General features: G+C 43.8%; 1 protein-coding gene across 1 annotated transcript; it reads right to left on the bottom strand.

Moving 5' to 3' along the window:
• Positions 1 to 946: 946 nt before the first annotated feature.
• Positions 947 to 24,280, bottom strand: LOC144609372 (metalloreductase STEAP4-like). The gene is made up of 5 exons (XM_078427830.1): positions 24,198 to 24,280; positions 14,156 to 14,628; positions 12,930 to 13,457; positions 7,583 to 7,747; positions 947 to 2,182 (listed from the first exon to the last, which is right to left on the bottom strand). The coding sequence occupies exons 2-5, from the start codon at positions 14,624 to 14,626 to the stop codon at positions 1,934 to 1,936; spliced, it is 1,413 nt and encodes a 470-aa protein (XP_078283956.1). The 5' UTR covers positions 14,627 to 14,628; positions 24,198 to 24,280; the 3' UTR covers positions 947 to 1,933.
• Positions 24,281 to 24,304: the final 24 nt, after the last annotated feature.

The following is a 24,304-nucleotide window of genomic DNA, read 5'->3' as shown; positions in this document are numbered from 1 at the left end:
TTTTCTTCATTTAATGTATAGTTTAAATCTGTGGCTGGTGCTCACATAGACCTTAGACCTGTGGCCACTATCTGCCACTCAGTCCATTCTCAACTGCATTGCATTGAGCTGTGGAGAATACAGAACTTCTATTGAGACAATATTGAGCAAATGTCTATGGCAAGTTGTGGTGCAAAACTACTAAAGATGACAATAAATAATTTTCATACTATTTTGGATCTTTGATATTACCTAGGTATATTTCTTTTATCTTTCTGTGCACTGAGTAGATAATGTCAGTAATGCATTTTTGTCTAAGTATATATTTTTTTAAAGAATGCTTAAGAAGGAAATATTTTTCCTGATGATCCAGACATTGCAGTACAACTGAGATCTCATCTAAAAGAATTGGTATTTGAAAAGTATTGTGAGAGCCAGGCCAAAAGGGGTGAAATGCATTGGGGATTCGTGTGGGGCTGAGTGGAGCAACAAAGTCACTCATCTTCAAGCACTAGACCAAGTGGACCCGTTGGGCCCAAACCTCTCCTGCATTGGTGCAGCACCCTCTCTTCCCCCCTCCCCCTCCCTTCTCCCCCCACTTTCCCCCTTCCCCTCCCCTCTCCCCCCTCCCCTCCACCCCCTCTCATCCTCCCCCTCCCCTCCCCATTCCTCCCCTTCCCCCTCCCTCCCTTCTCCCCTCCCCTCTCCCCCACACCCCTCCCCTCTCCCCTCCTCCCCCCACCTTCCCCCTCCTTCCCCCACCCTCCCCCCACCTTCCCCCTCCCTCCCCCCACCCTCCCCCCTCTCCCCCTCCCCCCTCTCCCCCTCCCCCTCCCTCCCCCCTCCCCAACCCCCTCCCCCCAACCCTCCTCACCCTCCCCCTTCCCCCCACTCCATCCCCCTCAACCCCCCTTATCCTCCCTCCTCCCCCTCCCTCCCTAGATAGATTTAAACTTTAAAATGTGAATAATACCAATTTCAATGAAACTTCTACCATTTGCACTAAAGGGACGACGGTGAGAACGGCGGGCCTAAAATTGTCATGCTGTTGTGTACCGTTTTGGCTGTAGTTCAGGAACAAACAAACAAACAAACAAACAAAAGTTTTAGTATATAGATCACACAAACTATTTGCTCTCTTAATGACCCAAGTTTTGCCAGTTTAAGCACTGGCCTTTCTGCTGAACCTCTTACATTGCAAATGGCAAATGTTTAGTATCAAATTGGCTTTGTGATTTTTAGTAGGTTTGAGAAAGTTATTGATCCAATAGAGTAAAGCGAGCAAGAACAGACTAGTCCTTTGTGTCATAGACCAATTGTCTATATGTTCTTCTTCTTGCGTTAGAGGCACCAGAAGTTATGTAAGTCTATATGTTGCAATTTATATATATTTGAAATAATTTGTGTGTTTAAATCTTTGAAAAAATGTCAGTGGTTTATTTGTTTTTAATTATGTTTAAATATTTCTGAATGTTGTAGACAGTCGAGATTCATAGAACATAGAACAGTACGACACAGAAACAGGTCCTTTGACCCCCTCAATGTCCATGCTGAACATGTTGCCATGTTAAACTAATCTCCTCTGCCTGTATGTGATCCATATCCCTCGATTTTTTGCTTATCCACGTGCCTGTTCAAAAGCTTCATGACCAGGGTTTGTTCTGGTGTGCTTACATTATTCTATCATGTCATTTGAGGGCCTACCTCTAATCTCAGACTATCTAGGCCAGTGAAGCCATCTTTTTGGAATGGATATTGGTATATTTGGGAAAACGAGGGCATGGAACATTGGGAACAGGCTAATCTCAAGGAAAAGCCAGGTTAATGATTCACATATCCAAGCTGCATATTGCCATATATGCCATTGTTGCAAGAGTTTCGAAATTTCCGATTGCGCTGTTTGAAGAAGATATCATGTATTTACAAAACATATTATTCAGGTGCAATATTTGGGTCAAATATTGAGATTGCCTGAGCATTTTTCTTTTCGTTCCCAACCTTGTCGTATTCTTGTGACCATTCTGTCTACACATGGCATTATGAGGATCATCTTTAGAGCAAGCACAATGCATGGGATTATCATGGACAGGAGGTAAGTTGGCGGAAGACCCCATTTATAACGAGAGGGCATTAAAAATTTATTCCAGCCCAGAAAAGCAGCATGCATTGTGCACAGCAGCACTGTGATGTGGCCGAGTTTTGACTGTAAGAAGAAGAAAAAAATACTTCAGACAAGATTACAAATTCATACTTAAGGTGTAACACCTTATTAAGCAATGTTCAGTATGTTTTTCATTGGTAATAAGACAAATAACTTCAAATATATAAAGCCTGATACAGCAAAACAAATTACATTTACCAAATATTTACTTTCAAATCAGAATGACAATAGACAATAGACAATAGACAATAGGTGCAGGAGTAGGCCATTCAGCCCTTCGAGCCAGCACCGCCATTCAATGCGATCATGGCTGATCACTCTCAATCAGTACCCCGTTCCTGCCTTCTCCCCATACCCCCTCACTCCGCTATCCTTAAGAGCTCTATCCAGCTCTCTCTTGAAAGCATCCAACGAACTGGCCTCCACTGCCTTCTGAGGCAGAGAATTCCACACCTTCACCACTCTCTGACTGAAAAAGTTCTTCCTCATCTCCGTTCTAAATGGCCTACCCCTTATTCTTAAACTGTGGCCCCTTGTTCTGGACTCCCCCAACATTGGGAACATGTTTCCTGCCTCTAATGTGTCCAATCCCCTAATTATCTTATATGTTTCAATAAGATCCCCCCTCATCCTTCTAACTGAAAAGACAAAAATTGACCTGCGAAGAGTTACAGCATTAGTTCAGAACTGAGATCATGAAGTTATAATTTAACTTCTGGGAATAAATTCCAATAAATCAGCCCTAGTTTATAGATGAGTGGCAAAATATGAGAGGGGGTTAATGAAAATGTGCGGGGAATATAATAGGATTTGTGTGTGGCCAAGCAGCTTCACAAACATGGAGCTGTGAGCTGTGGAAACATTGGCCAGGCTATCCTTTGACAAGTGGAAGATCCAAATCCTCAGAACTAGCCTGGACCAGAAATCAGTCCCAGCTCATAGTTTGGTGATATTATTGGCAAAGATAGGTGCTACTGACCAAATGCAGGCTCGTTAATCAGAGATTAAATATTTCGCTTGGGCAGCTTGCAATCTAGCAGTATTAATATGAATTTCTCACTCTTCAAGTAACCCTTACATTCCTCCTCTCCCCGTCCCTCCCCCACCCAAGACATCATATGCGTTTCACCGTTGTCCTGCTGAGTTTCAATGTTTGTATCACTCATTATCACCTTCCCCACAGCCAACCATGGACTATTGTGGGCTCCACCTTCCCTTGAGCATGGTTGCTGGCTTTGATTTGGCCTTTTGTATATCTTTCATTCATTTGTTCTACGTACCTTTTCATATCCCTCGTTTACCTCTGCCCTGACTCTCAGTCTGAAGAAGGGTCTTGACCAGAAACGTCACCTATTCCTTTTCTCCAGAGCTGCTGCCTGACCCGCTGAGTTGCTCCAGCTTTTTCTGTCTCTTCAACATAAGTATTGGTTCAGGGAAAGAGAAACAATGGACAGACTCAGACTCAGTGGAGCCCTGGTTTCCTGCCTGTGACTGAGTTCCACCAGCAGTTTGTTTTTCTGTTCAAAATTCCGGCATTTACAGTCTCTTGTGCTCCTTATCTGGAGGGTTGCAGTCCAACTCATTGTTCCTTGTAGTGATCACCCTTCCCCCTTGTAATCCAAGCCCTGGTGGTCAGCAGTGCAGTTGCTCAGCAGTACCCAGACAAGCAGCAAGGTTCATAGCCACAAATGCCTCCTGTGAGGTGTCTAACCAAGGTTTCAGCACCACTTGAAGCAGGAGGACAACCTTCATGATGAGCAGACAAACTGGGAATTTGAAATTGGCATTTGGGGAATTTAGACATTGTACCTACTTAAAGGTCATTTGGATGTAATCACAAATGCATGTCTTGTAAATGAAAATAAGCACCAGGATTCAGGTCATTTGTGCCGTAGAATGCAAATGGAAAGGTGCTTGAAGTTCAGCCTCTATCTGATAAAATGCAAATAAAGGCCTGTGGACTTATTTGCAAATTGACTATGTTGGACCACACCTTGCAAACGGTGGGAAAGAGGGGTGGGGGTGGGCAGTAGTTTTTTTTAAATTCCGAGTATTAAATAAAAAGAGACGGGATAGGGACTAAAGGGAAAAAAGCAAATAGTTAAGAGGTAAAAGCAGATACTAAGCTAAGATACTGACAGAAACTATCTTAATAATGTTGATAATTCTCCAGGACAAACAGATGGGAATAACTTGGGGCAGCATGAGAAATTTGCTTTTTACAGGTTAGTGGTTGTTAGAGGTTACCTGGTCAGTCCGCATTTGGAGTAGTGAGCAAATTTGGGCCCCATATCTGAGGAAGGAAGTACTAGCTCTGGAGAGGGTCCAGAGGAGGTTTACATGAATGATTCCAGAAATGAATGGATTAGCATATGACGAATGTTTGACAGCACTGGGCCTCTACTCGCTGGAGTTTAGAAGGTTGAGGAGGGGCACCTCATTGAAACTTACAGAATAATGAAAGGCATAGATCGAGTGGATGCAGAAAGGAAGTTTCCACTGGTGGGAGCGTCTGGGACCAGAGGTCATAGCCTCAGAATTAAAGGGCGCTCTTTTAGAAAGGAAGTGAGGAGGAACTTCTTTAGTCAGAGGGTAGTTAATCCGTGGAACTCATTGCCACAGAGGGCTGTGGAGGCCCAGTGGATATTTATAAGGCAGAGATGGACAAGTTCTTGATTAGACACAAAATGCTGAAGTAACTCAGCGGGTCAGGCAGCATCTCTGGAGAGAAGGAATGAGTGACGTTTCGCGTCGCGACTACTTCAGTCTGAAGAAGAGTCTCGACCCAAAACATCACACATTCCTTCTCTCCAGAGATGCTGCCTGACACTCTGAGTTACTCTAGCATTTTGTGTCTACCTTCGATTTAAACCAGCATCTGCAGTTCTTTCCCACACAAGTTCTTGATTAGAACGGGTGTCAAGGGTTATGGGTAGAATGCAGGAAAATGGGATTAGGAGGCAGAGATCAGCCATGAATGAATGGCGGAGTGGACTCGATGGGCTGAAAGGCCTAATTCAACTCCTATAACTTGTGAACTTATGAAAACTCCCTATCCTTTGAAGTGATGAGCAGTGGCCCTCCCACCTTGCCATCCAATTGTTCAAGCCAAGAGGTAGCAGGAGTCTAACTAATCCCCATCAGCAAACCAGAGTAGTGATAACTCATCTCTGGTGATTAGCAGTGCAGATCCTCCACAGCAGCCAGCGAAGGCAGTGGAGACCACAGCCAGTGAAGGTCTGCTATGAAGTTTCTAACTAAAGGAACAAAGATAGCCTTGTACCATCTAGAGCAGGAGACCAACCTTCACGAAGAGCAAAAAACCCTGGACTCCAGGAGCCCAGCGAAGATGCCTTGGACCAAACCCCTTACGTGACAGATAGTAATTTGGGACGTAGATAGATGGTTTGAGCCGAAGTTAAATATTACATGATTAACACGTTTGCGGATGACACGAAGCTGGGTGGCAGTGTAAACTGTGAAGAGGATGTTAGGAGGTTGCAGGGTGACCTGGACAGGTTGAGTGAGTGGGCAGATGCGTGGCAGATGCAGCATAATATAGATAAATGTGAGGTTATCCACTTTGGCAGCAAAAACAAGGAGGCAGATTATTATCTCAATGGTGTTAGGTTAGGTAAGGGGGAGATGCAGCGAGACCTGGGTGTCCTTGTACACCAGTTACTGAAAGTTGGCGTGTAGGTACAGCAGGCAGTGAAGAAAGCTAATGGAATGTTGGCCTTCATAACAAGATGATTTCAGTATAGCAGTAAAGAGGTTCTTCTGCAGTTGTATAGGGCCCTGGTAAGACCACATCTGGAGTATTGTGTACAGTTTTGGTCTCCTAATTTGACATCCTTGTAATTGAGGCAGTGCCGCGTAGGTTCACGAGATTGATCCCTGGGATGGCGGGACTGATACGAGGAAAGATTGAAAAGACCAGGCTTGTTTTCACTGGAGTTTAGAAGGATGAGAGGGAATCTTATAGAAACATATAAAATTATAAAAGGACTGGACAAGCTAGATGCAGGAAAAATGTTCCCAATGTTGGACAAGTCCAGAACCAAGGGCCACAGTCTTAGAATAAAGGGGAGGCCATTTAAAACTGAGGTGAGAAAAAACCTTTTTACCCAGAGAGTTGTGAATTTGTGGAATTCTCTGCCACTGAGGGCAGTGGAAGCCAAATCACTGGATGGATTTAAGAGAGAGTTAGATAGAGCTCTAGGGGCTAGTGGAATCAAGGGATCTGGGGAGAAGGCAGGCACGGGTTATTGATTGGGGACGATCAGCCATGATCACAATGAATGGCGGTGCTGGCTCGAAGGGCCGAATGGCCTGCACCTATTTTCTATGTTTCTATGTAACTGTGAATATAAGAATACAATTGTGCTTGAAAGAGGACCTGACTTGTGTCTATTTGTTTGCCTCAAAAATATAAAGCACCTGGGTAAAATGCACTTAAAGGGATATTAACCAAAGTGCACAGAAAATGTAGGGGCAGCAAGTGTTTATGGGTGATTGCTAATCGGTATAGACATGATGGATCATGTGGTCTATTTCTGTGCTGTATTTCAATGATTGTTTTAGATTCTGACAGACACACCTCTCAGGTAATTTACACCTTTGATTGTTAGTCTCATACTATTCTTGTGTGATAATTTGTTCTTATTTCATACCTGAGAGTTTCATCTAATCCAATAACTACTTCTAAAGAAGAGAAGGTATAATTCACACTGCTTTCTTAATTTCTCATATTTCTTAAGTTATTGAAGGTTGTTCAACCCATCAAGTCTATGCCGACTCTCAGAGTAATTCCATCAATCCTACAACCCCCCCCCCTCATCCCCCCCTTCCACCGTCCCCCCCCTCCCCCCCTTCCACCGCCTCCCCCCCCTTCCACCCCCCCCCCCCCCCCCAGTGCTGGGGAGGCGTTCACTGCTACATGAGGAATGTGCAAACTCCACACAGACTTGATGGGTTGAACAACCTTCAATAACTTAAGAAATATGAGAAATTAAGAAAGCAGTGTGAATTATACCTTCTCTTCTTTAGAAGTAGTTATTGGATTAGATAAAACTCTCAGGTCTGAAATAAGAACAAATAAGAAGTCAGGATTAAGGCTGGATTTTGAGTTGTGAGGTAGCTCCATCGAATAAAAAGATGAGACAAAAGAGACTGCAGATGCTGGAATCTTAAGCAAAATATGCTGGAGGAACTCAGCAGGTCAGGCAGCATCTGTGGAGGAAATAGGACAGATGACATTTCGGGTTGGGATCCTTGTTCAGAGTGATAGAATAGAGGGAAGATAGCTGGTAGAAAGAAACATTTGATATATAGGCTTATTTCCCAACCAGTTTTCTATTCATGTTATGCTTTATTAGATATGCTATTATATAACAAGTTAGCTTAAGAATTATTAAACTTTTATAGTAACTGATGAAGTACCTGAACAAATCTGAATTCTCTCCAGTTCATTACGTTGCTCACAGAGGGAAGGGAGGTTATTCCGAGCAAACAGAAGACTGTGAAGCCCAAGATTCCAGATGCATAAAATGCATCACTTCGCCAAATCCAGACCATCTCCTTCTCTGAGGTTGAGTTCTTTTTCACCTGTGTTGCAATGAAGAAATAAACTTGTTATATCTCAAAGGGGCTGTTTGTTACAAACTGCTGGAGTAACTCAGTGGATTAAGCAACATCTCTGGAGAACATGGATAGGTGACATTTCGGGCCGCTCTCTTTCTTCACACTAATTGTGGTGGTGGGAAGAAAGCTGGAAGAGACAAGGGACAGGACAAAGCCTGGCAAGTGATTATAGGTAAAGGTGGGGGGGGTTATGAAAGGCAAATGATTGGACGAAGGCCAGAGATGAAAAGACAAAATGTGTGAAATCAGCATTGAGATCAATTCTGTCCCAAAACATCACCGATCCATGTTCTCCAGAGATGCGACCTGACCCACTGAGTTACTCTAGCACGTTGTGTCTTTCTTTTGTAAACCAGCATCTGCAGTTCCTTGTTTCTACATAGTTTGACAGTTCCACACTTACTTTCAGAAGGAAACAATTTCACTTCAAATAAGCTCGGATTTTAAAAAGGAGGTAGAAGGAACTGCAGATGCTGAAATCTTGAGCAAAACACAAAGTTCTGGAGGAATTCAGCGGGTCGGGCAGCATCTGTGGAGGGAATGGACAGACGGTATTTTGGGTTGGGACCCTTCTTCAGAAGTCTTTTGACATGTTGGCCTTCATCAGTCAGGGAATCGAGTATAGAGGTTGGGACGCAATGTTAGATTTGTATAACATGTTGGTGAGGCCATATTTGGAGTATTGTGTTCAGTTTTGGTCACCCTGCCATAGGAAAGCTACCTGCTGGAAAGAATGCAGAGAAGATTTACGAGGATGTTGCCAGTACTTGAGTGCCTGAGCTGCAGGAAGAGTTTGGACAGGCTAGGACGTTATGTTTTGGATTGCATTATTTTGATACGTGATTTGAAAGAGGTGTATAGAATCAGGAGGGGAATGATTAGGGTGAATGCACAGCGCCTTTTTCCCAGAATAGGAGAATCAAGAGATAGAGGGCAGAGAGATAAGGTGAAAGGGAAAAGAATGAATAGGAATTAGAGGGGCAACTTTTCTTATATTGTGGCTGGAATATTGAGATGTACTAATTGGTTAGAGTGCGATTTTGATTAGAAACTGGAGAACTACTAAAAAGTCACATTTGGAATTGACAAGTAGAGAAAAAGCTGTCTTGGTTAAAAAAAACCTTTCTTTGCAACCTTCCACAGCAATCAGAAACCATCTCTTAAGTAAACGCTGCCATTGAAAGCATTGACAAGTAATTGCTTCTCGAAGGGTCTCGACCCGAAACATCACATATTCCTTTTCTCCAGAGATGTTGATTTAAACCAGCACCTGCAGTTCTTTCCTACAAAAAATCTAGACTACACTTCTTCCCACCCTACTTCCTATAAAGACTCTATCCCCTACTCCCAATTCCTCCGTCTACGCCGCATCTGCGCCCAGGGTGCAGTTTTCCATACCAGATCATCGGATACGTCCTCATTCTTTAGGAAACGGGGATTCCCCTCTTCCATTATAGATGAGGCTCTCACTAGGGTCTCCTCGATATCCCTCTGCTCTTGCTCTCCCTGCCACAATTTGCAACAAGATCAGAGTCCCCCTTGTCCTCACCTTCCACCCCATCAGCCGTCGCATACAACATATAATCCTCCAACATTTTCATCACCTCCAACGGGAATCCACTACTGGCCACATCTTCCCATCTCCACCCCTTTCTGCTTTCCCCAGAGACCATTCCCTCTGCAACTCCCTGACCATTCGTCCCATCCCACCCAAACCACCCCCTCCCCAGGTACATTCCCCTGCACAGGAGATGCAACACCTGTCCCTTTACCTCCCCCTCTCAACTCCATCCAAGGACCCCGACAGTCTTTTCAGGTGAGGCAGAGGTTCACTTGCACCTCCTCCAACCTCATCTATTGTATCTGCTGTTCCAGGTGTTGTCTTCTGTATATCGGCGAGACCAAGCGCAGGCTCGGCGATCGTTTCGCTGAACACCTCCGCTCAGTCCATCTTAAACTACCTGATCTCCCGGTTGCTCAGCGCTTTAACCTCCCCTCCCATTCCCAATCTGACCTTTTTGTCCTGGGCCTCCTCCATTGTCAGAGTGAGGCCCAGCGAAAAGTGGAGGAACAGCACCTCATATTTTGCTTGGGGAACTGACACCCCAGCAGTATGAACATTGACCTCTAACTTCAAATAGCCCTTGCTTTCCCTCTCTCCATCCCCTCCCCCTTCCCAGTTCTTCCACCAGTCTTACTGTCTCTGACTACATTCTATCTTTATCCCGCCCACTCCCCTGACATCAGTCTGAAGAAGGGCCTCAACCCGAAACGTCACCCATTCATTCTCTCCAGAGATGCTGCCTGTCCTGCTGAGTTATTCCAGCAGTTTGTGTCTACCTTCGATTTAAACCAGCATCTGCATTTCTTTGCAGTTGGTTGATTGTGCAGTTGGTCGATTCTGCAGTTGATTGATTGTGAATGATTAGCCATGATCACAATGAATGGCGGTGCTGGCTCGAAGGGCCAAATGGCCTCTTTCTGCACCTATTTTCTTTGTTTCCTACACATGATGCCTGACCTGATGAGTTATTCCAGCTTTTTGCGTCTGCTTCCATTGACATTTCCGCAAAGGAGCTCCATTAAACAAAATGTAACACGAAGCTTTCAGTGTTTTTATATTGTAATAACAAAAATAAACTTCAATCTATTAAAAATACCTTTATTTTTGAAAATCCTGCAGGAAGAACTTAGTGCGAGTATGAAACTCAAGCGTCTACCCCTCTTTTCCCCACTGTTTCTACAATGCAGCTTTCTATCACACGAGGTTTCATGGGAACAATTTATATAGTATTTGCATTCTACATAAAACACTACAAGTAATGCCTCTCTATTACAATGTAGAAAATTATGTGATCTAGATTGTAATTTTGTGTCATGGTGGAGGATGGGTGAATTTAACATTTTACAGCTCTCCTTGTTTTTATTTCCATTGACCTGATCAAGAGTTAATGGTGAACATGTCAGGTTGTGAATGAACTATGCAAAATTGAATTTCTGCTGATGTCCTGCTCTCTCTGAGAACCTATGGGTTACAATTGCTCTGAAAGAAGTGGGTAGAGAGTAATTTTAGTAGAAATCCAATGATACACGTGATCTATGATATATTACAAAAAAAATTTTAACTGATATTTTTATAGCTACGAAGCAAAATAAAACAAAAGGGTGACATGCTTCATTATAACAATGAAGACAATAACAGCATCTTAAGGGAATTATTTCAGTTTTGTGAAATCAGGAAACAAATTCGGTTGTGTTGCCATAGTGTCTGGGATTAAAATCTGAGGTTGTGACAGGAGTCAACATTCGTGATTGTCTGGAGTACAAGGGGGAATTGAAAACATGAGATGGAGCCAAAATCAGAGAACAATGCACAATGAATAAAGGATTCAAAAACAATAACTGTGTTAGCGACCTGGTGGATGAAAACCACATTCATGGGAAGAGGCATTGATCTCCAGTATTTGGTAATATAATCAGACAAGTTGGACACCATACTGACAGTTCATTATTACCCATTTTGTCTAATTCTGTACGAGCAATTTCAACCCATACGTTTTCAGTAAGTTCAATGTAAGAAACAAAATACACTTGATGAAAGATTCTTCAGTGTCTTGTTTTAACATTCATTGCTGCATGCATGCCAGTAAGTCAATTTCAGCATTTATCTAAGATATTATCAAGAAAGTGGTATATGCAGGTGTTGATGGCAAAGTCTCTCATGTCAAGTTCATATGTCACCGAAGATAGCAAAGACAATTCTTGCTCATTCGAACAGAGGTAGGCAGTCATTTAGACAGCCTCCTCCAGAACCAAAACCATGGCCCATTCCTGCCATTTTACCAGCCCTGAGCACCAGCTGGGAGGCATCCACATTTGAGGGAATTGTTAACAAATTATAAGTATTTTAGAGCACCGAGTATGATTGAATCTTACTCAACGTACAGCTGGATGAAATAATAGATTAAGAGTAGGATTATGCACAAAGTGCTGGAGTAACTCAGCGGGTCATACAGCATCTGTGGCGGGAATGGATAAAGCGGTGTTTTGGGTGGGCCACCCTCAGACAGGAGAAAGGTCTTGACCTGAAATGTTGCTGATCCATTTGCTCCACGGATGCTGTCTGACCTGCTGAGTTATTCCTCCAGTTCATATTTTAGTTTTACTTGTAAAGATACAACATGGAAACAAGCGCTTCAGCCCACCGAGTCCACACTGACTATCGATCACCCCTTTCTTTTAGTTAAGGAGATGTGGTTGCTGTCATGGCCACCAATGCAGCCACTGTCTTTAAACACCTTGCATTATCTTCTTTTTACATTTTCGCTTAGAAAAAGAAAAGGAGATTATGGGAATGTTTGAGTTGCAGAATGAATGAATGAATGAATCAATCAATCAATTAATTCATTCATTTATTCATTCATTCATTCATTCATTCAATGGAGAAATTCATAAAATGTACATATTTGTTTGTCAAAGGCCCCACTGAATCCTTGCAAATGCTTTCACAGAGTAGAAAAGGGATGACTGCAAATGAACACAAAACATGTGATAAAATATACAATGAATATCACTGTTTGTTTATCATAAAAATCTTGTTCCCATTTTATGTCTTTTACAGTCTTTCCAAGCTGCAGGTGCTCTTTGTTAGGAGGGATGTAACAGAGCTACCTTTGCCTCCACAGTGTTTCTCTTTGGGCTATTGGCCATCTTACTCTAATGCTCCAGAGCCACTTGGGGGAAGCAGAACCTACACCAAAGTTCTGCATATTCAGGTACAGGGCAGCACGATGATGCAGTGGTAGAGTTGCTGCCTTAGAGCAGGAGAGACTTGGGTTCGATCCTGACTATGGGTGCTGTCTGTATGGAGATTATACGTTCTCCCCATGACCTGCGTGTGTTTTCTCCGGGTGCTCCGGTTTCCTCACACGCTCCAAAGACATACAGATTTATAGGTTAATCGGCTTTGGAAAACTGTAAAATTGTTGGACAGTGTTAGTGTGCGGGGATCGCTGGTCAGCGGTCAGTGGGCTCAGTGGGCCTATTTCCACGCTGTATCTCGAAACTAAACTAAAAACTTACCACCTCGCCGTAATAGAATGATATTCTAAAAAGGAATACAATGCAGTAAAGGAACATGGCTTACCTGTGCAATAATATATTGAGCAGTTTTCAGATAATTTGAGTACCTAAGTGGAATGATCAATGAATAGAATACATGAAGGAAGCCATAGACAAAGGACACGAGTCCAAGTTGTTTTCGACACAGCATCCACTTGTCAAGCCAATCAGGGAATCTCTTGTACTTGGTCCCTCGGTAGAGTTGGAGGAATGCAGCAATCCCACCTGGCAGGTAAACCAATCCAAGCAGAATGAGAGAGACAGCTGGAAAAATCTTATTGGGTATGGAAACAATCAACTGATAGGAATTATTTGCATTCCTTTCTGCATAAGGACGGATGATTTTAATCACCACACAGTACAAGAAGAAGAACACAGTGAGACCAGCTGTTATAATAAATGGTAGTCTCCACATTGGAAAGAGCTGTAGCGGATAGTTCTCCACTTCCTCCGCTGCTAGGAGAGATCCCTGGTCTAAAGGAGTAAGACCTAAACACCTGGCAACATCCATCACCTGCTGCTTGGATTTATTGTCATCACCACAGATAAAAACCTGTAATAAAGCACAATTGTTTTTACTACTGGTGAAACTACCAACAACACAATTTAATGTAATTAGCATAAGTTGTGAAATTATTATAAAAATGTGATTAGTTCATCCGTGCAGACAACTCCCTTCCCATAATAAGTAGACATGTATGGCTGCTAAATACTTCAACTGCTCTCCCATTCCCTTACTGACCTTTCTGTCCTGGGCCTCCCCAATTGTCAGAGTGAGGCCAACTGCAAATTGGAGGAACAGCACCTTATATTTCACTTAGGCAGCTTGCAACCCAGCGTCACGTATGTTCATTACTCTAACTTCAAATAACCCTTGCATCCCCTCTCTCTGTGTCCCTCCCCTACCTTTGTCATTGTACTGTCATACTGTTTAGTTCCATTGTATAATTCATTCTCAGCTAGCCTACAGCCAAGAATGGACCATAGTGAGCTCCACCTTTCCTTGATCATTGTTACTTTTTTGCTTATCTTTCATTCATTTGTTCTATATCTCTCTCTCTATCACCGTATATATCTCTCGATACCCCTTCCCCTGACTCTGAGTCTGAAAAAGGGTCTCGACCAGAAAGGTCACCTATTCCTTCTCTCCAGAGCTGCTGGCTGGCCCTCTGAGTTACTCCAGCTCTTTGTGTCTATCTTTGGTTTAAACCAGCATCTGCAGTACCTTCCTATACATTTATGTGACCTTACCTGACTGTTGGCATCCAGGCTGCCTGACTGAAGGGCCCAGGCAGAAACTGTGTTAAACCCCTTCACCACAATAGCTTTTGGGAGCAGCTGAGACAGATACTGTGCATTGGACTCAGGGTATTGATTCATTCTGAGGTTGTTGCTCACATCCACCAGCACTTTTCCATCGAGCAAATTGGACAGAGCCAGGAGGAAATCATAGTTCTCCCTGTGAATTGCCAGGAAAATGATCTTGGATTCTTTCAGGGCATCGCGGTGGGTAAGGACTTGAGCTCCACTTGGCAGCAGGGTGGAATTCTGTGGGTTTCGACTGCCAAATACCACTGGGTGACCTGATTTGAGTAACCTCATACCCAAAGATCGGCCGAAGTCCCCAGTGCCAAAAATGCAAATCGCCTCCTGCTTATGGTCCAACCTTTTTCTGTTGGTTGTCTGATTAAGTGGGATCATGTTCGATGAACTGATTTCCATCTCTGAAAAACATACAAAAAACTTTACATTTTATAATATTCGCAAATATGCCGAGCATTAATTCGATAGTTTTATTTTCAAACCAAACTTATCAGATGCACAAGTACAGTTAAGAATAAGTACAATGAAAATCTTGCTTGCAGCAGCTTCTCTACTCAAACAACCACACTAAAACATAATCTATACTTTAATTATGCATGAATTGCACATAACTTCTACAAGGCAATGAAAACATCCACAATAATGCAAGAAATGATACGTAGTGTTCCATTGCTGAGGTAAGTTTAGGGTAGTACAGGGTAGTTCAAGAACTGGATAATGTAGGAATGTAGCTATTCATGAACCTGATCGTATAGGATTTCATGCTTTTGTATCTCCCGCCCAACGCCAGCAATGAAAAGAGATCATTGACTGGATGGTGGGGACCATTAGTAATAGATGTCACCTTCTGAAGCAGCGCCTCTTGTAGATGCTTTCAATGGTGGTGAGGCTGTACACGTGAAAAACTGGGGTAAGTCTACCATGCCCTGCCTTGTCTTTTCCTACACATAAGAAATGCCGTGCCAGGCCAAGATACAACTGTAGAACATTGAACATAGAATAGTACAGCACAGAAATGTGTAGGAAGAAACTGCAGATGCTGGTTTAAACCGAAGATAGATATAAAATGCTGGAGTAACTCAGTGGGACAGGCAGCATCTCTGGAGAGAAGGAATGGTTGACATATCGGATCGAGACCCTTCTTCAGACTAGTTAGGGGAAAGGGAAATGAGAGATATAACAATGATGGAGAGAGATATAGAACAAATGAATGAAAGATATGCAAAAAAGTAAAGATGATAAAGGAAACTGGCCATTATTAGCTGTTTGCGAGGTGAGAATGAGAACCTGTTGTAATTTGGGTGGGGGAGGGATGGAGAGAGAGGGAATACAGGGATTACTTGAAGTTAGAGAAATCAAAAGTCAGCCACTGGGTTGTGAGCTGCCCAAGCGAAATATGAGATGCTGTTCCTCCAATTTGCATTTAGCCTCACAGACAATGGAGGAGGCCTAGGACACATAGATCAGTGTGAATGGGAAGGATAATTAAAGTGTTTGGCAACTGGGAGATCAGGTAGGACTGAGCAAAGGTGCTCAGCCCCCTGTCTATCTTTGGTTTCGCTGATGTATAACATCTTGAACAACGGATACAGTAGATGAGGTTGGAGGAGGTGCAAGTGAACCTCTTCCTAACTTGAAAGCACCCTGGACAGAGTGAAGGGAGGAGGTATAAGGACAGGTGTTGCATCTCCTGCGGTTGCAAGGGAAGGTACCTGGGAGGGGTTGGTTTGGGTGGGATGGAATTAGTTAACCAGGGAGTTGCGGAGGGAACAGTCTCTGCGGAAGGAGGAAAGGGATGGAGATGTGAAGATGTGACTCGTGGTGGGATCCCGTTGGAGATGGCGAAAATGTCGGAGGATTATGTGTGGTATGCAACGGCTGATTGGGTGAAAGGTAAGGACCAGGGGGACTATGTCCCTGTTACGACAAGGGGGAGAGGTAGCAAGAGGTAGCAAGTTTCAGGGTACCGAGGAGACATGTGTGAGGGTCAGAGGGTTTGTAATAGTGTCTATAGTGCAATAGTGTAATTGTCTATTACAAAACTACTGACTCCCAGAACTATCTAGACTTTACTTCTTCCCACCCTGCTTCCTGCAAGGATTCTATCCCCTACTCCCAATTCCTCCGTCTACACCACATCTGTGGCCAAGATGAGGTTTTCCGTACCAGGACATCCGCGATGTCCTCATTCTTTAGAGAATAGGGATTCCCCTATTCCATCATAGATGAGGCCCTCACACCTGTCTCCTTGGTAACCTTGTACCAAACCCCATTTCTCTTCATTATCTGATGATTTACGAGATTCTGGGGTGGGTTTGGTTCACTGCCACGTTGCCAAGCCATTGCCATGACTACCTTCGTTCAAAACGTCTGGAGGTCACCGCAGTCCTGTTTTACCATCCTCCTCTTTCAGTAACTTGTTATGGTCCGTATCCCCTCTGATTATTCTCTCAATAACCCCAAAGCCTACAAATATATCCAAAAGGGCCTTCACCAGCTGGCACACACCTTCCTGCAAACTGAAAGCTAAAGAAATCATCTATGGAATCCTACAGTGGCACCGCTGGTAATACTGCTGCCTAACAGCACCAGAGATCCGGGTTCGATCCTGATCTTAGATGCTGTTTGTGTGGAGTTTGCACGTTCTTCTTTTGGCTATGTGGGTTTCCTCCAGGTGCTCTTATTTCCTCCCACATCCCCAAAACGTGTAGGTTTGTAGGTTAATTCCTTTTAATTATTTTTCCATTCACCTTGAACCTATGTCCTCTGGTCCTTGATTCCCCTACTCTGGGCAAAGGACTCTGTGCATCAACCCAATCTATTCCTCTCATGATTTTGTATACCTCTATAAGATCCCCCTTCATCCTCCTGCGCTCCATGGAATAGAGACCCAACCTACTCAACCTCTCCCTATAGCTCACACCCTCTAGTCCTGGACATCCTCGTAAGTCTTTTCTGAACCCTTTCAAACTTTGAAAATGTATTTCAAATTTGTATCTACTTCTATAGCTCATTCCGACATGAACACCCTATGATGAGGTTCAGTCTGAAGAAGGGTCTCGACCCAAAACGTCACCCATTCCTTCTCTCCTGAGATGCTGCCTGACCTGCTGAGTTACTCCAGCATTTTGTGAATAAATACCTTCGATTTGTACCAGCATCTGCAGTTATTTTCTAATACTATGATGAAAATATTTCCTCTGCTACCCCTCTTAAATCTCTACCCTCTTACATTAAGAATCCTCTACTCTAGGAAAGCCTGTGAACATTTGCTTTATTCATGCCCTTCCCGATCTTGTACACCTCAACTTTCTATCGTCAACCTTTCCAACTTAATGACATCCTTCCCATAATTGAGTGACCAGAACTGCATATAGTACTCCAAGTGTGGCCTCACTAATTACTTGTACAGCTGCATCATAATGTGGAAGGCTACTCTTCCATACTAGCCTACCATGTGGGACCTTGTGAGAGGTCTTGCTGTAGTCCATATAGACAACATCCATTGCCCTGAGCTCATCAATCCTTGTGGTTACCTTTAAAAGATTTGTGAAACCCAATTTCACATGCACAAAGCGTCCCTTTTGAGTGTCCCTAATCAGTCCATGCCCATCTAAATGCTGGTAGATCCTGTCTCTAAGAACCACTTCCAACAGCTTTCCCTACACTGGCATCAGACTCACCGACCTGTAGTTCCCTGGCTTTTCCTTGCTGGTTTTCTTACATATTGGTACAACAGTCTTCTGGAACTTAACCTGGGGCTAAAGATGCTGTAAGTATCTATGCAAAGACTTTTACAATTTTCTCCTTAACATCCCACAAGGTCCAAGGAGGCACTTGGTTAAGCCCTGTGAATTTATCAACCTTAATGCACTTCAAAACCAACTGTAAAGCCTCTTTGGTAATATGTATCTGATCTGAGACATCAAAACTCCTATGCCGCAATTCCTTAGCTTCCATGTTCTCCTCCTCTATAAACATGTATTCATTTAATATCTTCCCCATCTCCTGTGGCTCCACAGGAATACAGTGACAAAAAGTATCATTCATTCATTCATTCATTCATTCATTCATTCATTCATTCATTCATTCATTCATTCATTCATTCATTCAGTCATTCATATAAAGACTTCTATCCAGATCTTAAAGGATACCTATTCTTTCTAATTCCACCCATTCACTCTTAACTACTACTATTGTTTGTTGTTTGTTTTTTGAGTATGTGTGTTTGTGAGTATGTGTGTATGTGTATTATGTGTATGTATATGTGTATATATATATATATACTAGCAAAGAGGGCCCGTTGGGCCCGTCCCCACACCCCCCATTTTCTCCTCCCCCTTCCCCACTCTTACTCTCCCCACACCATGGATTGAGGTTTGGAGAAGGGAATGGGGGAAGAAAGGGGTGGAGGGTGAGGAGAGATGGGGGGGGCGAGGTGTGGAGGGGGGAGGGAGCTTGGGGGGAGGGAGCTTGGGGGGAGAGAGGGGGGGGGAGGTGAGGATGGAGTGAGGGTGGAGAGGGGAGGGAGGGGGACCTCCCCTTTTCCCAGTCAGCTCTAGCTCATCTCACAGGGGTATTGTGACGTCACACACTGAAGGCCTTCAATAAAAGGCTTAGAAAAAAAACGTTTTATCTTTTAAACCTCTTTAACTTAAAAAATATACGACCAAATTAAATAAAAATATCATTTTCTAGTAGCTATCTGCGTTGTGATTAAGGTGGTGCAAAAATTGTGGCGCTACGGTTTACCGTTTTTCCGACATCAGCCGACATCAGTGAAATATATATACATACAAGATCTGAGTTTTAATAGTATACTAGACAAAATGGGCCCGTTGGGCCCATTCCCCACTCCCCCATTCTCTCGTCCCCCATCCCCACTCTTACTCTCCCCACACTCTCCCCTTTGGCCCGTCCTCTTAGGGTTTCCATTGTATCCGTGAGGGGGTGAGGGAGTGAAGGGGGGAAGTGAGGGAGAGGGAGGTTTGGGGGAGGGAGGTGTGGAGTGATCGAGGGGGAGGGAGTGGTGGAGGGAGGGATGTGTTGAGGATGGAGGGTTGAGGGAGGGGGGGAGGGTGATGAGAGATGGGGTGGTATTTGTGGAGGGAGGGAGGGGGGGGGGAGAGAGGGGGAGGGAGGGATGGGGGAGCTTACTCTCCCCACACTCTCCCCTTTGGCCCGTCCTCTTAGGGTTTCCATTGTATCCGGGAGGGGGTGAGGGAGTGAAGGGGGGAAGGGAGGGAGAGGGAGGTTTGGGGGAGGGAGGTGTGGAGTGATCGAGGGGGAGGGAGTGGTGGAGGGAGGGATGTGTTGAGGATGGAGGGAGGGGGAGGGTGATGAGAGATGTTGTGGTATTTGTGGAGGGAGGGAGGGGGGGGGAGAGAGGGGGGGAGGGAGGGATGGGGGAGAGGGGAGGGATATGGACCTCCCCTTTTCCCAGTACCCCTCTTTCCCCCACCACCAATTCCCCTCTGCACGACCCCTGTTGTCCCATTCCCCATTCTCAGCCCCCCCCAATTTTCTCTCCCCCAGACACACTCTTAGGGGGGGGGGGGTGCGGGTGATCGGATCTTTGAAAATTCCGGTGGGGGGGGGGCTTCGTGAGATCTCATCATTCAAAGGCCCGGGGGGGGGGGGGGGGGGGGATAGCGGGGAGATGTTCTTCCGGGTGTGGGAGAGAGAAGAGAAACAAGGGGAGAGAGGAGAGGTGAGCCGGTGATTGCGGGCTGGCGCCGCTAACGGCGTCCATTGTTTTGGTGCGAGTGAGGAGATGCCGCGCATGCGTGCTGAGTACAGAGTGAGGATATTCCGCGCATGCGTACTGAGCACTGCCGGACCGCAGCGGACCCCCTTCTGTCAAAACTTCGAAAAATGATGGGGGGCAGCACTTTTAAACCGTTTTGCCGGAATTGCCGTATTCAGCCGACATCAGTGGAATATATATATATATATACAACATCTGAGTTTTAGTAGTATATAGATAGATATATACAAGTATGTTTGTGTGTACTTGTGAGTATGTGTGTATGTATATTTACTGAACTTTTTTTCTCTCGTTTATCATATTGTTTACAGTGTACGATGTTTAGATATTCTGTTGTGCTGCAGTAAGTATGGATTTCATTGTTCGATCTGGGACATATGACAATAAAACACTCTTGACTCTTGACTCTTGACTCTTGACATAACGACCTAGAATCTCTTAGGATTTTCCTTACCTTGCCTGCCAGCTCCATTTCATGGCCTTGTTTTGCTCTCCTGGTGGTCTTCATATGCGAACTTGTTTTAACTTGTGGAGGAATTTGCTTGATCATGACTTCTGCCTCCGTTTTCCTGACCAGAGCCTTAACATCTCTCGTCAGCCAAGGTTCCCTAAAGTTGCCAGCCTTGCCCTTCACCCTAGCAGGATTAGGAACATGGATACCCCTGTACTCTGGCTATCTCAATTTTGTAAGCCTCCCATCTGACCGTTATCCCCTTGACCAGTAAACAGACTCTCCTAATTGACCACTGCAAATTCCCTTTCATTGCCTCTAAAATTGGCCTTGCCCTAATTTAGGACCTTAACATGTGAGCCAGTCATATCTTTCTCCATAACGACTTTAAAACAAATAGAACTATGGTTACTGGTCCCAAAGTGCTCCCCCACTGACACTTGCTGTACCTTGCTCTCTAAGAGAGGAGGTCCACGTTTGTGCCCCCTCCAGAAGGCCCTTCTATATTTTAATTGAGAGCACTTTCTTGGACACATTTAACAAATTCTTCCCTGTTAAGCTCATTGTACAATGGGAGACCCAATCAGTATTAGGGAAGCTGAAATCTTCCACCAATACCACCCTCAAAAGCACATTGTGTTTTTTTTGGTAAACCAGCACCTGCAGTATTACCAATACCACACTTATACATTTACAGCTATCTGTAAAATTCCTCCGCATCTGCTCCTCTAATTCACGCGGACTATTCAGAGGCCTATAATAAGGTCCCACCAGGATTGCAAAGTGCTAATCACAGCAGAGATTAAAAAAACATTGGCTCAAGGACAGAAAGCGTGGTAACTGGAGTAAGGTAGACAATTGTGCTCCTTGCCAACAAGTGTTAGGATGACAGCAGTAACATTTCTGACACAGATGTCACCGAGTAGCTCATGTTTAGCTGCTGAAATTCCTTCAACATTGAAAGACAGAACTGTGATTGCTGGTCCTGAAAAGGACCTTCTGTCTTGTTCTTGAGGTAACATTGCCTCTGGATCGGGGAATAGTAGTTGGTAGCGATGGATACAATGGTAGCAGGATTTGCAGATACTTGTAGAATCTGACAGGGACCGCGACAAGAATGCTCCTGCTATGGCCCCCCATTTGCTACCCTTTGCTACCTCAGCGTTTGAAATAACGCAGAAGTTTCCTCTCTTCTGTCCATCCCCTGGACTGCAGTGCATCGTCCAGAAGGCTCAAACTCTGGGAAGAGAGACTAGAGAAATCTCCGAAAGACATTCACATGGCAATCGATTCCTCTGAGAAACTCCCACCAGGTTCCGACCAACCGTGGATAATCCGGCGCAGTCTCAACAGACTGCGGACAGACATGGGGAGGAGCAAATCGAACATGCTGAAGTGGGGATATACTGAAGATGGGGCAGACTGCGAGTGCGGATGGGGCCTCCAGACTATAGACCATCTCCTGAGCTGTGACGTGCTGCATGGCACATGCACTGTAAAGGATCTTGCAGAGGCCAACGACGTGGCACTAAAATTTGCACGCTATTGGCAAACAGTTGTGTGATGACACGAATAAATAAAAGCAGTAACATTTTGCAGTTAATGGATGATGCTTAGTTTGCAGGTTTGGTAAACAGTGAGATGGATAGTAAAAGACAACAGGAGTGTGCAGCTAAATAGCAGAAGGAAAAATCAAGCAATGTACAACATTTATAGAAGGAATTGCAAAATGGCACATTATTGCAGAAGGAACAATGACAGATAGTTTGGGCAGAATGGTGCAATTCTAAATGTTGTACAATATTCGAGGGACGGACTCAGTTGAAAGTGATAGGACATGTTGAGATTGCAATTAGTACAGCATATCGAATCCTGGGCTTCATGACAGGGATGCAAACAGTAATTGAAGCCACAATTGGAGCATTATGTTCATGTCTGGTCTCTACATTCAGGAAGGATTTTAGGTCCTGGGAGGAAAGTTCAGAAGATTTACTGGTATGGTTCCAGGGAGAAGTATCTAAGACAAAAACTGCCATTGTTCTCTTTGGAGCAAATAAGGGTCGGTGAGACTTGATAGAGGCGTACAAAAATGCTGAACGTACAGTACAAAGGGTGAGTGAAGAGAAGCTTTTCTCGTTAGATGATGATTGATGGTCTAGAGAACACAGATTTCAAGTGACTGGCAAAAATGCCAGTGATTTTTGGAAAAAATATTCTTAAAGAGATTGGCGATGATCTGGAAGTCACACCTGGATGAGAATTTGGATCTGCATTAGTTGAGACCCATTTACTGAACTCGGGGAAGGAGAGGAAGGGTACAGAAGTAAGACAATTGCTCGTCCTTCTGCCAAAGTTAGCCCTCTTTTGACTCAGAGGGCCAAAAGAACTTCTTCCACACCATATTAATTATATGATTCTGTGACTCTTTGATATTCTGACCCATGCCTCAGTAATTGCTGTTTCTTGCTTTAAGTTGAGAAAAACATGCTCATCTGTACTACAGAGAAAATCTTTAAAAATCTGAATCAAACCAGAAAATTTTGGTTTGAATGATAGAAGAACAAGAGCAATAATACGAGACAGAAGAGTGATAGAAGAACAATAGCAAGTACAGCAAGACAAAATGCAACATCATCCATCAGTCCGCACTAAACCAAAAGAGGTTTCAATGTCAATGACAGTGTCCATGGAAAATAAAGGCTGATCTTGGAGACACAAGGAACTGCAGATGTTAAAATATTGTGTAATTACGTGGGTCAAGCAATGTCTGCAGTGGACATCCATAGGCGACATTTCAGGTTGAGACTTTTCTTCAGACTGATTATAGTATGGGGGAGAAACCGTTTTCTAACTTTCTCCCCTCTGCTTTAATCAGTCTGAAGAAGAGTCCTGACCTGAAACACCATCCATCCATGCCCTCTCCAGATGCTGCTTGACCTGCTGAGTTACTCCAGCACTTTGTGTTTTACTAAAAGATGATCTTATTTATCTTTTTCAACCAAGCACTAAAATCTTACTTGGCTGGTAGTTGGAAAGATCCCCTTCAGCAGATTTTTTAGATACAGTTTGAGAAATGACACTGGACTTGCGTTAAACCATTGCCCATCTCCTTACAGAAACTTCTTTGTCATAAAGGTCGAGGAAGAGATGCAGAAGTACTTTGTGTAACAGCTGGATAACATAGGTCTCTGCTGTACCAAGTGTTCCCAGCGACACACACTGAAATAAATATCATCTGCAACTGAGAGACCATTAATACAGTGAAAGACTTAATCTGGTATGCTGACCTCACTGGTATTCTGAAGACAGTCATTGTCTAAGACCGAGTGCTGCAATCTAGTATGGTCAAAGGTCCTGGACAATGTGCTACAAGATGCGCTGAAGCCTCATGCAGCCATTACAAGCGTTCTAAGTTAAAAGTGCAATTGCACATAAATTGCACATAAATGAATTGAAATCTGCATTAAAACTCCATGAACCATTTGCTCTGGGATTATAGATGAAGGATAACTGATGACATGATAGCATTAAGGAAATATAGACTTGCGCATTCAGTGTGATATGATATTGAATTTCTTTTAAATGTATATTTTGAATTTTTCAAAAGTTATTTGTGAAATTACTATTTGCTTTCTGATAGCAGTTGCAGTGGGTGAAGCAAAAGATTCATAAAACTCTAAAAATAATGTACAAATAATTGTGCATGAGGCTCTAAAAATATCATAGTGATACAGTGTATCAAATGTCCTTACCTTCTTTATCTTTTTTATCCTTGTCCTGACTGTAAGTAAAGGCAGTTAAAAGAACAAACTGTTTGCAACTTAAGTTGAGTGTGAAAACAGCCTGCTGGAGTTTATTT

This window comes from Rhinoraja longicauda, chromosome 2 (assembly GCF_053455715.1).
Source record: "Rhinoraja longicauda isolate Sanriku21f chromosome 2, sRhiLon1.1, whole genome shotgun sequence".
Lineage (NCBI taxonomy): Eukaryota > Metazoa > Chordata > Chondrichthyes > Rajiformes > Arhynchobatidae > Rhinoraja > Rhinoraja longicauda.
The sequence above is the reverse complement of the archived record's forward strand: the minus strand, read 5'-3'. Positions and strand labels throughout refer to the sequence as shown.